Source organism: Camelina sativa, chromosome 3 (genome assembly GCF_030686135.1).
Source record: "Camelina sativa cultivar CO46 ecotype springtype chromosome 3, ASM3068613v1".
Taxonomy (NCBI): domain Eukaryota; kingdom Viridiplantae; phylum Streptophyta; class Magnoliopsida; order Brassicales; family Brassicaceae; genus Camelina; species Camelina sativa.
The window spans coordinates 13,846,218-13,861,876 of record NC_141882.1 but is presented as its reverse complement, the minus strand read 5'-3'; the positions used below and the strand labels follow the sequence as shown (position 1 = coordinate 13,861,876).

Here is a 15,659-nt window from a genome sequence, read left to right as displayed (position 1 = left end):
AAGATGACATGCCTGAACCCAGGCCCGGCACAAACTTTACCTATACCCAGTGTCTTAAGCCGGCAATGCTTGAACCTCAAGTTGCTAACAGAGAGGACTTCCCATCGCAGGTACTGCTTCTACTTCATCATCTTAGAAAGTAACGAGTCTTGTTAAGGTTCAAAGGCTTAAAAACGCGACATTATGAGCTTAAACCCAATAGAATCCAAGGTACTTTGAGACAGTACAAATGAATGTAACTCAGGAAGAGAACAATAAACAGAGAGAATGACGAATATATGACACTATGACAGTATGAGAGAAACAGGGGAGCACACACGAGTTAACAAATGAATATATCACTACATAGAAAGCGTAGAAGAATAGGTAAATGCTAAAAGAAAAGTATTAATTACATTTGAATATAAATAATGTTTGAGAGCAGGTCTTTAGAGTTTAGAGACTAGCATATATTTTTATTCACATTGATGTTCTTTTGTATTGTATTACGTGTTAGTTTACAAGGTTCAAAAGTTGAAGGAATGATGAATTAATCGAATAATGCAGAGCTTCACCAGATACTTGTGTAACAATCAGTCACGATCAATGCAATTACTAAACTTCAGACACAAACTGAACGTGTAAAAGCGAAACTAACGATATATTCCTATTTGTACTTTGTTGTTTCATCTGTAAGATCTTAAGGTTTAATAAAACTAATAACCAAATTAGCAAAACGCAAGCAAAATATGAGAGTCTGAAATACTATAAAACCAAAAAAACACAAAGACGTGGTTTCTGCTCTAAAGAGCATTACAACACCAAAAAGAAATTCATTTCAACACACCAACCAAAATGAAAGAAACACACTGCGAAAAACCCAATTAGATTCACGCACAAACTCCTTTCTAACCAGAAAAAAGGAGTATAACTGCGTTCTCGGGGCGTTCCGATTCCGAATATAGTATTAAGTTCAGCGTGGGACCCAAAACACAAAAAAAAAAAAACTCACACTCTTCTTCACACGAAGAACATAACATTCTCAAGCTCTGCGTGCAGCTTGAAAATTGCTTTGTCCTCGATTGTAAGAGATGATAATGAAGAGACAAGCGAAGCAGCAGATGTAGAAGCTCCCCTCGGCTGCCTAATGTTCCTCTCACGAGAACTTGCCTCATGGTAAATCCTTCCTCTATAGGCAACCATGTCAGCATAATAAACCGGAGGAACAAGAGAGACGGGTTTGGTGCAGCGAGTGAAAGTGAAACACATCTCGAAGATGAGCTTCTGAACCTGATCTGATGTGAATCCAAGTTCATCCCAAAGAGTGTAGTAATGAGTCGGTTTGCTTGTCCCGATCCCTCCGTGGTGACTGCATAGGTAGAAATCATACTCATACGGGTGAATGACTTTAGTATCAACAACCGTACCTGAAGGCACATTGCCTTTATCACTTCCATCATTGCTTGTAGCAGGGAAGAAACGGGTTTGATGACGTTTCTGTGCTACAATTACCGTTATCTTTGGATTGTAACCATTCTTCTGAAAAGTCAGCTTGACATCAAGCAACTCCACATTGAGAACCATATCGAACTGAGCATCGCTGACACCATCACGGAATATCACAATCTTGTTAGGTCGTTTCCCAGTGGACTTAACATGAGCTTTGACAAGCTCCAAGCAAGCATCCCCAAACCCTTCTATTTCCTCTTTGCGGTGAGGCTGGGCAATGACTCTAGCTGCATAACGGTTAGCTGCAGGCCAGTTTAGTGTACCCACAACAGCAACAATAGACGGGCTCATCTTGTCTCGAGCAGCGGGATGATTGACATCAGCACCAATGAACATGACCCCATCATCTTTGTGGAAGAAAGAGAAAGTATTATCCATCAGCTCGACGTTGCTTCCACCAACCTTCGCGTTCATCTTGAGGGCAAGATTTGCAAGATACTGATCAGAAATTCTACCTCCTCTAGAGGCAGATCCGGTCAAGAAACACTGAGTTACCAGACCAAGTTTGGTTTCTGCTACCCATTTCAGAGTTTTGTAGCCATCGGCCCTCCCGGACATAGCACAAAGAACAAGAGTTGGACGAGCCCCACCATGCTTACGAGAAGCCTCTTCAATTACGGACCGAAGCAATTCCTCAAGAGCATTACAATTAGAAAGCGTATCCATTCTCGATGTTTTGTATACGATAGGAGGCTCCATCTGCATCCCAAGTTTCCAACAACGTTCCATCAGGGCATCCACAAAGTCATTAGGCATCTTGTTAAATCTCTCGGATGCGGTGAAGTCAAGTACAGCCCAATGCTTGATTATAGATCCCCTTGTGACTCCCTTCCTCATAAGGTTCCATTGGTTGTTCTGTCTCGCGTTGGGTTCCTCGCTCACAGCTTTCCCTCTATCTGCCAACTTCAATGTTGGGGCCTTTAGTACACGACCTTCCACACGTGTCATGTTTGTATCCACTTTCAGTCCGAAGTTTCCAATGATTTCTCCACTGTCATAAACACACATACAAAAGGATTAGACTGACAAAATCTATAAAAGAGAAAATAAGAGTGAAGTTCTTTGTACACATACCCGCTCGGTCCATTACGAGACTTTATCATCTTATCTATATTTTTCTGCCTTTGTTGTGGATTTACCAGTGACAACTTCTTTAACCACAACGCTGAATCCTTATCTAAGTCATCCTTCGGATAAATCTGACCCTCAACCAAGTCGCAGAACTCCATGGGGACTAAATTTTGCCGACCATTTTTCCCCAAATCCAAGCAAGGAATATTTTTGTGCTCAATGTCTCTTCCATACTTGATCCTGAAATACTCAACAATGGTAGTTTTTCTTGGCGGCTCGTTTCCCTCTTGATCAATAAGATCAAACTTTATGTCTTTTGTGTCTTGCTTACTCAGCCCTACAATGGTGAGTTTTTGCTTGTTCTTTCGATGATTGACAGTGACTTTCAAACCAGTCAACTCCCTTTCCACATCACGCCTATAGTTCATGATCTGACGCATATCAGACAACTTAAAGTACAACTTCAAGTACTCGATGACTGACATTGCTTTGCGAAACGCCAACACGGAGTAGTCCAAGCACAATGATAAACCTTGTGCCGTGGGCTTCAGAGTATGACGATACCCTTTCGCAGCTGCAACCCCGAAGCCAAAGTCTTCATCACGCTCAGTCTCACGAGTGAAAAAGCTTTTACCAACAGTGATCATACACTTGGAAGGATGCTCTTTCATCACAACATCCAGCCCTTGCAATACATCACGCGGATTGGAAGACTTACTCCCTGTCGTGTACTCTAGCAAGTCACGTAGCTTCAGCGTACTCACCTGCTTGATCGTAAACGTATAGCTACGACCTCTCATCTCTTCAGTTGCAGGGAACTCCACCTTGAATGAACCCGTAGGCAGTTCAGCCGCGCTGAAAATGTTCTTCTGACCATCATAAGCAGTCATAGCGAAGGGAAACTCGCCGGGATTGTCGGTGAACACCTTGTCCCTGACCATAGCTAGCTCAAACCTCGATATCTTCTTCGTGGGATTGTCTCCTTTGATTTCAACATCATAATGTCTTATGACACTATCAGGATTGAAGTTGACTCTAAAATGATTGACATATAGATTAACACGCCGCACAGCCACAACACCGCCACTATCAGGTCGCTTCATTGGTTCTTTCCTATCAGTAGTAGACGCAACTTGTACAGATGGTCTTGGATTCATCACTTCAGCAACTGTCAAATTAATATACAAACAACTCTTAGCTTAAACAAAATAATCACATAAATAATCTCCTAATGATTCATCACTTCAACAACTGTCGAATTAATATACAAACAACTCTTAGCTTAAACAAAATAATCACATACGGAGTAAATAATTTCCCTAATGATTCATAATTAAGATCAATCATTTATTATAATCGTTTCTGAATTTTCCCTAATCTCAATTCCCAAAGGTATGAAAACAAAAAGTTAAAGCTATGAATAAATTAAGAACATACCACGAACGGGTTCAGTAACCACGACGGAGGTGGACGGAGAAGCCGAATCAGAAGAAACCTGTGGCTTACGACCCCAAGCATTAGTACCACGGCCACCGTGACCTGACGGAGGTCCTGCTTGTGTCACTTGTGGCTGCGGAACCGCTTGAGCCTGCGGAGTCGCCTGTGGTCGAGGTTGCTGGAACTGAGTCCCACGGCCACCGTGACCAGACGGAGGTCCCCACTGACTCTGGCTTCTGAAATCCTGTTGCTCACCGCGACCTTGACCACGATTCCCGCCGCCTCGCTCTGAGCCGCGACCACGACCGCGATCTCCGCCGCCATAACCGCGACCACGGTCTCCTCTCCCTCCGCCGTAACCACCACCATCACCACGACCTCCTCGGTAACCACCTCGCTCCATAGGATTTGGATTTGATTGGATCGTAACGGGAAGACACTTTAGTGAAATAAAATAAAAAAGCTTTTGGCTCTGCTGAAGAAGTTAAAACAACTAATACACACAACACAACTTGTGTGAACGAAGAACTAATCCGAGGTTTTATAAAAGAAGCCAATAAAGAGAATTTGTCTCAGAGAAGCTATTATTATAAAGAATTAAAAAAAAAAAAAAAAAAAGCCTTTAACTCGTAAGGAGAGAGTTTTGGAAGAAAAAAAAGTTCTCGAATGTTCCTTTTGTAAACCCACACCGTAAAACATGGGAAGTACAATCGTCTTGTTACCTTTTTTACTTTTTAATTGTCGTCGTCTCGTCTCTTTTTCTTCTTCTTCTATACTTTATTGTTTAATTCCTTAATTACAACTTTTTTTTTTGGTAGAATCCTTAATTACAACTTTTCTACGCATAATAAAACCTTTTTCCTTAATTACAAATATATTATTTTTTATTGATTTAAATCAATTAATGGGAAAAAAAAGAATTATTTTTTTCATGTTTATCTTGAAACCACGATTTTTCGTGTGCACAATCTTTTTAACTGTTTCACGTTCTTCCATCATTATGAATTAACTAACCACTACAGGGGTGTGTTAAAGCATGGGTGTAATTAAAAACTTGGTACTTGTAAATTTATTAATACTACTGATGATTAGTAGTAGTAACTTCTAATAAGTTTCTTTAAAGTTTTGGGTTGTTAGACGCTGTAAAGGTAGCTTTAAATTGCAATTGTATTTTTCTTTGTAATACATTTATGTTTTTATATACTACTCCATCCGCTTCAAAATATAAGATGTTTTAGTTAAAATACGCATATTAAAAAATAGTTACTTTTAAAAGTTTAACCAATCCTAAACAAGACTGCATAATATAAAATATACAACCAATCTTAAAAGTTGTATTGAAAATTGTAAATATCATATATTATAAAACAAAAATACTTCTCTAAACATCCTATATTATGAATATAAAACGGAGAGAGTATCATATTATCATACTTAAGGGTAATTCCTTATTAGCTTCTGCTTCTACTATAACTATTTTTTTCTACGACTTGTTGCCCTCGTATCAAATTTGAATTATTTTAGTTTAAAAAAAAAATTGATATACGATTTATTTTCATTTCACTAAACATATGAAAATATATTGTCCAACAAATACATCTAGCCAAGATAACTTAGCTTCAGCTGCTGCTGTTAGTTAGAGCTAATACATATGAAACCTGATAGGCAAACATAGACTAAACTCTGCTGCTATTGCCTTAGCTGATGCTACTGAGATGGCAAAGGTTGCAGCTGCTGTTGATAGTGTGGCTGCATTAGCTTCATCGCATGCAAACTTATTGGCTGAAGAAGCCTATGGTGAGGAGTCCTAGATGATGCTCGGCCTGTGTGGAAAAGTTGATCTTGTGAGCTCTGGTTCGGTTCTTAGTGATACCACACATAACACTTAGTTTATAAAAAAATATAGTAATTACATTATTTATTTATTTTTTGTCAAAGCAATATTTTTTCCTGAACTGAAATTTAAAAGTTTAAAACTATATATGGCTCCACTATTTTTGAGCCAATTTTTTCTACTTAAAAAAACGAAAAAGGAAGAGGAGTAGCAACTTCATGGCAGCTGAGAATGAGATCGAAAATAATGTCTGAAAGTTGATGATTTCATACATGTAGTTTCAGTTTTACACGTAAGAGATCAATTTTTTACACCGTTGGGAAAAAGAAAATTATCAAACCGTCATGGCTGAATTAACTTAAGTCTTCAAAATCTAAGGGCATAGTTATCGGGGGTTTTAATTTTGAGCCTCTAATGTACTATTTGAATTTTTAATGAATATATTATGTACTGTTTTTAAAATAAGAACTTTTGATCTCCTAATTAAAATTATCCCTTCCAATGGTGGGATATAATTTTGAATCTCTTAGTTTTGAAAATACAGTTTTTTTAAATTAAAATTTTTCCATCATGAAAAATGTGTAAAACAAAGCCACTAGCCTATCTTGGTTTGCATATCTGCACAATTCAAAAACCACACACCATTGAATCAAAAAAGAGAATTTCCTCATGAACTCTTTATTTAAACAGATGAACAAAAAAAAAGCAGCAGCAATTCACATCTAATCCATACTGAAAGCAGTTAATCTCTAAAATGTTTAGCCTTTGTAGTTAGCATTATCAATAGCCACATGTAGATGAATAGCAAAAAGAAAAAAACCATGATCAGATAAGAAAGCAGATTGGGGCATTTAAATACTACAGCTACAAATAAGAACAAGTGCAGTAAGTTGCAAATGAGACTGACCTATCAGTCACCACGACCTTCCTCTTCATTTTGCAACTTGATCTGTCCAAACAGTTATATATGTCATAAATAGAAGTAGGCATGGGCATAAAAACCGTACCCGAATACCCAACCCGGAACCCGACCCGAAAAACGGGTTCGGGTTGGGTACGGGTTTGCCTATAAAACCCTATTGGGTTCTATTTTCTAATACCCGTGGGTTCGGGTTAGGGTCGGGTAATACCTGGTACCCGTTTGGGTATCCATTAAACCCGAACATATAAACATATTTATAATATTTATCATTAATATAATGCAATTACCCCAAAATTATGATTATAATTTTAAATATTTCATTTAGTTTTATACCTAAATATCAAAAATAATCAAAATATCTAAAATATTTTGTTATGTAAGTCAAAATTTAACTAAATTTATTTAAATTTAATTATATTTTTTCGGGTACCCGGTAGTTCAGGTACCAGTCGGGTTCTAAAATTTGTAACCCAAACCGACCCGAACCCGATAGTACCCAAACCGAACCGAACCCATATATCTAAAAATACCCAATGGGTTTTATTTTTCTAAACCCGTTTACCTGAACCCGAATGGGTAATACCCGAACTCGAACGGGTTACCCGAATGCCCAGCCCTAAATAGAAAACTAGATATCAAGGGGGGAGTTGGGGAAGTGAAAGGAAGATTTGTTTACCTCCTCCTTCAGCTTCCGGGTCTAAAAAAAAATGCAATCTTTTCAGCTCAGGTTCAAGCCTGTTTTAGGACAAAACGGGTTTAAGTGCTTTTTAAACACTCCAAATTCATCCTGAACTCTTACATTTAGTTAAATGCATTGGATTGTTACATATTTTGACCCTAGAAAGAGTAACATAGCTTTTTACTTCTTCGAATCTATGTTTTCTCTCGGAAACCTGACCTTACGGAGTAACCAGACTGCCTTCACTATCTCGTTCTGCAACCGAAAAAAATCTGTGGCAGCAGTAGTTTTGTAGCCAGGACTTAGCTTAAGTGATAAATCTACCAATATCCCCTGCAGAAAGTTCTGAGAGCATCTTCTCCATAGTTTGCCTCACTAGGTTGATCAGATCACTTCGACTCTGATCAAATCTACTGGTTTTCAGTTGAGGTATCATTCTCGAACCTTTAAGTTTCTTTTCATGGCACGTCGGGTCTGCTTCAGGGATGAATCTGTTTTACAAAGGAAAACAAAGAACAAGAGCTCATAGTCATATAATCAATCAGCTAAACCAAAGGGAATAGCAAAATAGAAACTTTGGTAATGAACTCACTCAGTCACTCAGTCTTTCCCGGAGAGTGGTCCTTGGATTCAGACATATCAATACCCAACAGCCACCTACAAGGTTTTTAAAAGTTACCAAAGACAGCAAAAGACAAAACAAAGTCTAGAACTTCTTTCCATCGGAGCATTAAAGGTTGAAACTTTCACAAAGCCCTAATAAGCAAAGAGATTGCTTCAAGACCAAAGCACTTGAGGTTTCCTCCATCTAAGTTACAAATTATATTCCTAAATTCACACACAAACATATAAAACCAGAAAGAGAATAAACCTTCTTTTGAGACTAATCTACATCGTTTTACTAGTTCATACTATCTCTTGCATCTCTGAAATTGTGAATTCTCGGTTTGGGATTTAGCCAATTGGGAAAAGAACAAACATGAAACACCTTCAAGCCACCAAACCCAGTTCGAAAGTTCAAAACTTGATCACACAAACACCAATAAAAACAGAGAATCATATGCACGACAATCCAATGTTTTGGAACAATTTACACCAAAAACAAAGAAAAGATTCGAATGAGGAGATTAGAAATCGAAAAACTCACCGGAATCAAAAAGGCGAAGGGCAATCTCTGAATTCAATCTCCTCCGAGTTCAATCGAGAGAGAGAGAGGGAGAGGAAGAGAAAGAATAAAAATCAATCGACCATCAAAAATATCCTCCGATCCGAATCTCCTCTGATTCCATCTTCTTTGTTTCCATCTTCTTCCATAGCCAATTCGCGACTTCGATCGAGAGACAGAGAAACAAAGAGAGGGAGAGAGGAAGAGAAAGAAAAATAATCAATCGAGTTTGCCCAATAAATAAGTGACACATACCGTCTCTTGTTACCAAATCCAATATACTTATAAGAGAGCCTCTTAATTTTTTTCTTTGTTTCTGATTTTTTTTTAGTTATATCTCCTTTTAAGTTCCTTCTTTAATCTTTTTGAACCAACTTGACCTTTTAAAAAAATAAAAAATAATAATAATATAATTAAATACCTCGTTATATTTATTTATAACCCAAACAATAAACCATCAACAAACCAATATAAATTAACATGAACTAACCATCAACATCCACAGCTGAAAAGAGGAAAAGTTGATGCATATATCAAAATCTTCACTAACGTTGCAGGTTGAAAAATGGATAAAGATAGTCTGCCAACTCAGGATTCATATATCCTCTTCTATATATACAAGAGAAGAGGAGGTGCAAGGATTACTCGAAGCTGCAAATAAAACCTGTTATGAACCTGCATGAATCTATTATAACCATGGTAGAGTGTAACTCTCCATTGTGGGTTTTCTTACCTTTCTAATTAACGTTCCACACTCATTTTATTAACGCTGGAAGCTTTTGGTTGAATTTTCGAAAGATTCCAAAGATTGAAAAAGTTAGCTGAGTGGAGATAGGTAGAAGTAATTATTGTAATTTGTCATAAATCTACTGCATCTATATAAACACCTTTATTGAGAAGATTATAATCAAACCCACTAAAACATAAACTTAAAAATAAATACAAAAAAATAGAGAATAGCACTAGATATATGAACGTTGAGTTTGACGTTAAGTCTCCTGTGGACAAATTGTTTTAAAGCTTTTCATCGAAGCATTAAATTAAAGACGATGCTAAATATATTAAGATGTATATATATTTGAAGAATTTACAGAGTTCTTGTTATGTTTGATTTCTCGTCAAGATGAATTTGTTTATTCGTTTTGACGAAAAATGAAAGTTATTTGTTTTAAAAATAATAATATGGGAAATATATTTGCTGAGAAAGGGATGTAATTAAAAGATAGATAGTGTATGCTTTGTGTGGATCAGTTGAATATGAGAGGTTGTGTTCATTCATATTTTAACTAGAAATGAGAATAAAAACATTATTTGGTGAATTGTTCTTCACAAATTTAGTCACCAAAAGGAGTTTTTCTTTCTCTTTAATTAACTTGAGTGTTAAGGTTATTTTATCTGCCACATTAAGAAACTAATTGCAAAAATACGTAATGTAGATTTTTTTAAAGTTCTTAAAACGATTTTTTGGGCTGATCGAGTCTGTCTAACAAAAAATATTTTGACTAACGAGGATCATAAACAATAATTATAAGAGTGTCCAGTTCATATATTTTAACAAAAAAAAAAAAAAAAAAAAAAAAAGAGTATGCAATGTTAATGTGGTTTCTGCTCTGAAGAGCATTATTACAACACCAAATAGAATAAAACAAGAAAAAAAAAACAAAGACGTGGTTTCTGCTCTAAAGAGCATTATTACAACACCAAATAGAAATTCATTTCAACACACCAACCAAAATGAAAAAAAAACACACCGCGAAAAAACCAATTAGATTCACGCACAAACACACTGCGTTCTCGGGGCTCACACTCTTCTTCAGACGAAGAACATAGCATTCTCAAGCTCTGCGTGCAGCTTGAAATTTGCGTTGTCCTCACAAGAGCTTGCCTCATGGTACATCCTTCCTCTAGAGGCAACCATGTCAGCATAATAAACCGGAGGAACAAGAGCGATAGGTTTGGTGCAGCGAGTGGAAGTGAAACACATCTCGAAGATGAGCTTCTGAGCCTGATCTGATGTGAATCCAATTTCATCCCAAAGAGTGTAGTAATGAGTCGGTTTGCTTGTTCCGATCCCTCCGTGGTGACTGCATAGGTAGAAATCATACTCATACGGGTGAATGACTTTAGTATCAACAACCGTACCTGAAGGCACATTGCCTTCATCACTTCCATCATTGCTTGTAGCAGGGAAGAAACGGGTTTGATGACGTTTCTGTGCTACGATTACCGTTATCTTTGGATTGTAACCATTCTTCTGAAAAGTCAGCTTGACATCAAGCAACTCCACATTGAGAACCATATCGAACTGACCATCGCTGACACCATCACGGAATATCACAATCTTGTTAGGTTGTTTCCCAGTGGACTTAACATGAGCGTTGACAAGCTCCAAGCAAGCACCCCCAAATCCTTGTATTTCCTCTTTACGGTGAGGCTGGGAATTGACTCTAGCTGCATAACGGTTAGCTTCAGGCCAGTTTAGAGTACCCACAACAGCAACAATAGACGGGCTCATCTTGTCTCGAGCAGCGGGATGATTGACATCGGCACCAATGAACATGACCTCATCATTTTTTTGGAAGAAAGAGAAAGTATTATCCATCAGCTCGACGTTGCTTCCACCAACCTTTGCGTTTATCTTGAGGGCAAGATTTGCAAGGTACTGATCAGAAATTCTACCTCCTCTAGTGACAGGCCCGGTCAAGAAACACTGAGTTACCAGACCAATTTTGGTTTCTGCTACCCATTTAAGAGTCTTGTAGCCATTGGCCCTCCCGGACATAGCACAAAGAACAAGAGTAGGACGACCCCCACCATGCTTACGAGAAGCCTCTTCAATTACGGACCGAAGCAATTCCTCAAGAGCATTACAATTAGAAAGCGTATCCATTCTCGATGTTTTGTATACGATAGGAGGCTCCATCTGCATCCCAAGTTTCCAACAACGTTCAATCAGGGCATTCACAAAGCCATTAGGTATCATCGTGTCAGATCTCTCGGATGCGGTGAAGTCAAGTACAGCCCAATGCTTGACTTTAGATCCCTTCGTGACTCCCTTCCACATAAGGTTCCATTGATTGTTCTTTGTCGCGTTAGGTTCCACGGGCGCAGGTCCCCTTCCATCTGCTAACTTCAATGTTGGAGCCTTTAGTACACGACCTACCACCGATGTCATGTTTGTATCCACTTTCAATCCGAAGTTTCTAATGACTCCTCCACTGTCATAAACACACATAGAAAATGATAAGACTAACAAAAATTTTAAAAGATAGAAAAATAAAAGTGAAGTTCTTTGTACACATACCCGCTGGGTCCATTACGAGACTTTATCATCTTATCTATATTTTTCTGCCTTTGTTGTGGACTGACCAGTGACAACTTCTTTAACCACAACGCTGACTTGTTATTTAAGTTCTCTTTTGGATAAATCTGACCCTCAACCAAGTCGCAGAACTCCATGGGGACTAAATCTTGCTGACCATTTTTCCCCAAATCCAAGCAAGGAATATCTTTGTGTTCAATGTCTCTTCCATATTTGGTGCTGAAATACTCAACAATGGTAGTTTTTCTTGGCGGCTCGTTTCCAATAAGATCAAACTCTATGTATTTTGTGTCTTGCTTACTCAGCCCTACAATGGTGAGTTTCTGCTTGTTCTTTCGATGATTGACAGTGACTTTCAAACCAGTCAATGCCCTTTCCACATCACGCCTATAATTCATGACCTGACGCATATCAGACAACTCAAAGTACAACTTCAAGTACTCGATGACTGACATTGCTTTGCCAAACGCCAACACGGAGTAGTCCAAGCACAATGATAAACCTTGTGCCGTGGGCTTCAGAGTATGACGATACCCTTCCGCAGCTGCAACCCCGAAGCCAAAGTATTCACCAGGCTCACGAGTGAAAAAGCTTTTACCAACAGTGATCATACACTTGGAAGGATGCTCTTTCATCACAACATCCAGCCCTTGCAATACATCACGCGGATTGGAAGACTTACTCCCTGTCGTGTACTCTAGCAAGTCACGTAGCTTCAGCGTACTCACCTGCTTGATCGTAAACGTATAGCTACGACCTCTCATCTCTTCAGTTGCAGGGAACTCCACCTTGAATGAACCCGTAGGCAGTTCAGCCGCGCTGAAAATGTTCTTCTGACCATCATAAGCAGTCATAGCAAAGGGAAACTCGCCGGGATTGTCGGTGAGCACCTTGTCCCTGACCATAGCTAGCTCAAACCTCGATATCTTCTTCGTGGGATTGTCTCCTTTGATTTCAACATCATAATGTCTTATGACATTATCAGGATTGAAGTTGACTCTAAAATGATTGACATATAGATTAACACGCCGCACAGCCACAACACCGCCACTATCAGGTCGTTTCATTGGTTCTTTCCTATCAGTAGACGCAACTCTTTGATTCATCACTTCAGCAACTGTCAAATTAATATACAAACAACTCTTAGCTTAAACAAAATAATCACATAAATAATCTCCCTAATGATTCATAATTAAGTTGCAATCTTTTTTATGAAATTTTCCCAAGATTGAAGATATGAATTTTAAATCTGTATAAATTATACATATATTAAATTATATTTATGTATTAAATCCTTAAATTATATTTATATCTAGAATTAAATCCTTAAATAAAATATATTCAAAAATTTAATTTATGAAATCAAAAACTCAACTATCATACGACGATGCAAATAATAATAATTGAGAGCATACCACGAACGGGTTCAGAAACCACGACGGAGGTGGACGGAGAAGCCGAAGCCGGAGAAATTTGTGGCTTACGACCCCATGCTCCCTTAGCGGCGCCTCCAGCATGACTCACTTGTGTCACCTGAGCCTGCGGCGTCTGAGGAGCCGCCTGTGGACGAGGTTGTTGCAACTGAGTACCACGGCCACCGTGAGGTCCTGCTTGTGTCACCTGAGTCAGCGGAGTCGCCTGTGGTCGAGGTTGCTGGAACTGAGTCCCACAGCCACCGTGACCTGACGGAGGTCCCCACTGACTCTGGCTTCTGAAATCCTGTTGCTCACCGCGACCACGACCGCGATCTCCGCCGCCATAACCGCGACCACGGTCTCCTCTGCCGTAACCATGGCCACCACCGCTACCATCGCCACGACCTCCGCTGCCTCTGCCACGGTCATCACCACGACCTCCTCGGTAACCACCGCTACCATCGCCACGACCTCCTCGGCCACCACCGCTATCATCACCACGACCTCCGCTGCCTCTGCCACGGCCATCACCACGACCTCTTCGGTAACCACCTCGCTCCATAGGATTAGGATTTGATATGATGATCGTAACGGGAAGACACTTTAGTGAAATGAAATAAAAAAAAAGCTTTGGCTTTCTCTGCTCAGGTTTAAACGATTAATACACACAACTGATGTGATGTAAACAAAGGACCAATCCGAGGTTTTTTATAGAGAAAGAATACGTAAAAAAAAGAAAGCCTTAACTCGTAAGGAGTTTTGGTAACTCAAAAAAGAAAGTCTTAACTTGTAAGGAGAGTTTTGGTAAAAAAAAAAGAAAGCCTTAAGTTGTAAGGAGAGAGTTTTGGTAAAAAAAGAAAGCCTTAACTCGTAAGTAGAGTTTTGGTAAAAATAAGTGTTCTCGAATGTTCCTTTTAACTTTTTCATTTATTTAACTTCTTAATCACAAATATATAATTTTTGTTATTGAGATAAATCAATTTAGGGGGAAAAAAAAAACAAACAAAAGTTTCAGATAGTGCAATATACCACTGTTAAAGCATGAATGGGTGTAAATAAAAACTTGCTACTTGTAAAACCTCTATAAATTAATAATGTTGGTATCAAAATATTTTATTAATTTATAGTGATATTAATTTTTCTATAAATTAATAATAAATTATTTTATAGTGTAAATTAATAATTATTAATTTATAGGTATATTTTTAATTATTTATTTTTTTAAAATTATGAATTTAGACAATTTTTGCAAAATAAGATGATGAAATTACAAATGTTATATAAAAAATTTAACAATAAATTACAAATATTATAAATTAAATAATATTATAAATTTTATGGTATTGGAATTGAATTTGAAATAATTAAAAAATATTATTGAAAATAAATTACAAATATTATAGACAAATTCACTTAAACACATGACATAAATATTCATATTTATGAATAAGAATATCAATTATCGTATTTTAATATCAAACTATCAAAATGTAAATGATGTATATTTAGAAATTGAAAACTTTAAAAAGTTTTAGCTGTTTTATGAAATGTTATAGATATCATTATAGTTTGAAGATACAATATAACAGATATGAAGTTTAAGAGAAACATACTTTACTATATCAATATATATATATATATATATATGTAAATTTACATGATTATTAATATATGATATTATTGGGACCTATTTTATATGGAGATTTCAAAAAAATTATTATCTTATTATTTTATCAAATTTTTTTATTTTTTACACAGTCCTGACTTGGAACTAGCAAAATTTATTAATTTATAGTATTTATTAATTTATAGAATATTAATTTATAAAGGTTTTACCCTACTTGTAAATAATTAATACTACTGATTAGTAGTAGTAACTTGTAATAAGTTTGTCTTTATATTTTTGGTGGTTAGAGAGGCTGTAATGGTAGCTTTAAATTGTAATTGTATATTTTTCTTTGTAATACATCTATGTTTATATATATATATATATCATACTCATGGGTACAATACTTTACCGTAACTTTTTCGTTTTTAAAAGAAAAACTCCATTAGTTTTCTTTATGTTTGGTTATCGATGTTAATTTTTTTTCAATTTCTTTTATAATCAAATATTCGTTAAGATCAGTTTATTATGTTGATGTAACAATCCATATTTGACCTCTATTCAAATGTGCCTATTCTGATTATTTGATGAAATTATTCATATACATTTTTTGTTAAGTTAGATTTTGTTTGTATGTTTGAGTTATTAAGAATTTTAATGCATTTGTAGTTGATCTTGATCATAATGTTTTTTTTTTCTTTCTCTTAAGTTAGTTATTTT

General features: G+C 37.0%; 2 protein-coding genes across 2 annotated transcripts; both read right to left on the bottom strand.

Moving 5' to 3' along the window:
• Positions 1–727: 727 nt before the first annotated feature.
• On the bottom strand, positions 728–4,747 carry LOC104777166 (protein argonaute 2). Its single transcript, XM_010501375.3, has 3 exons — positions 3,997–4,747; positions 2,563–3,727; positions 728–2,479 (listed from the first exon to the last, which is right to left on the bottom strand). The coding sequence occupies exons 1-3, from the start codon at positions 4,397–4,399 to the stop codon at positions 1,000–1,002; spliced, it is 3,048 nt and encodes a 1,015-aa protein (XP_010499677.2). The 5' UTR covers positions 4,400–4,747; the 3' UTR covers positions 728–999.
• A 5,419-nt stretch (positions 4,748–10,166) lies between these two features.
• On the bottom strand, positions 10,167–14,097 carry LOC104777167 (protein argonaute 2-like). The gene is made up of 3 exons (XM_010501376.3): positions 13,334–14,097; positions 11,901–13,035; positions 10,167–11,814 (listed from the first exon to the last, which is right to left on the bottom strand). Exons 1-3 carry the CDS (start codon positions 13,893–13,895, stop codon positions 10,410–10,412), a joined length of 3,102 nt encoding a protein of 1,033 aa, XP_010499678.1. The 5' UTR covers positions 13,896–14,097; the 3' UTR covers positions 10,167–10,409.
• Between the last annotated feature and the right edge of the window lie 1,562 nt (positions 14,098–15,659).

Bases quoted from the DNA above. Each gene is read 5' to 3' on its own strand.
- LOC104777167 (XM_010501376.3), bottom strand. From the start codon at position 13,895: ATGGAGCGAGGTGGTTACCGAAGAGGTCGTGGTGATGGCCGTGGCAGA. The intron at 13,036-13,333 runs GTATGCTCTCAA...TTAATTTGACAG, and splicing joins GGTTTCTGAACCCGTTCGTG to TTGCTGAAGTGATGAATCAA. The intron at 11,815-11,900 runs GTATGTGTACAA...TGTTTATGACAG, and splicing joins TCTCGTAATGGACCCAGCGG to TGGAGGAGTCATTAGAAACT.
- LOC104777166 (XM_010501375.3), bottom strand. From the start codon at position 4,399: ATGGAGCGAGGTGGTTACCGAGGAGGTCGTGGTGATGGTGGTGGTTAC. The intron at 3,728-3,996 runs GTATGTTCTTAA...TTAATTTGACAG, and splicing joins GGTTACTGAACCCGTTCGTG to TTGCTGAAGTGATGAATCCA. The intron at 2,480-2,562 runs GTATGTGTACAA...TGTTTATGACAG, and splicing joins TCTCGTAATGGACCGAGCGG to TGGAGAAATCATTGGAAACT.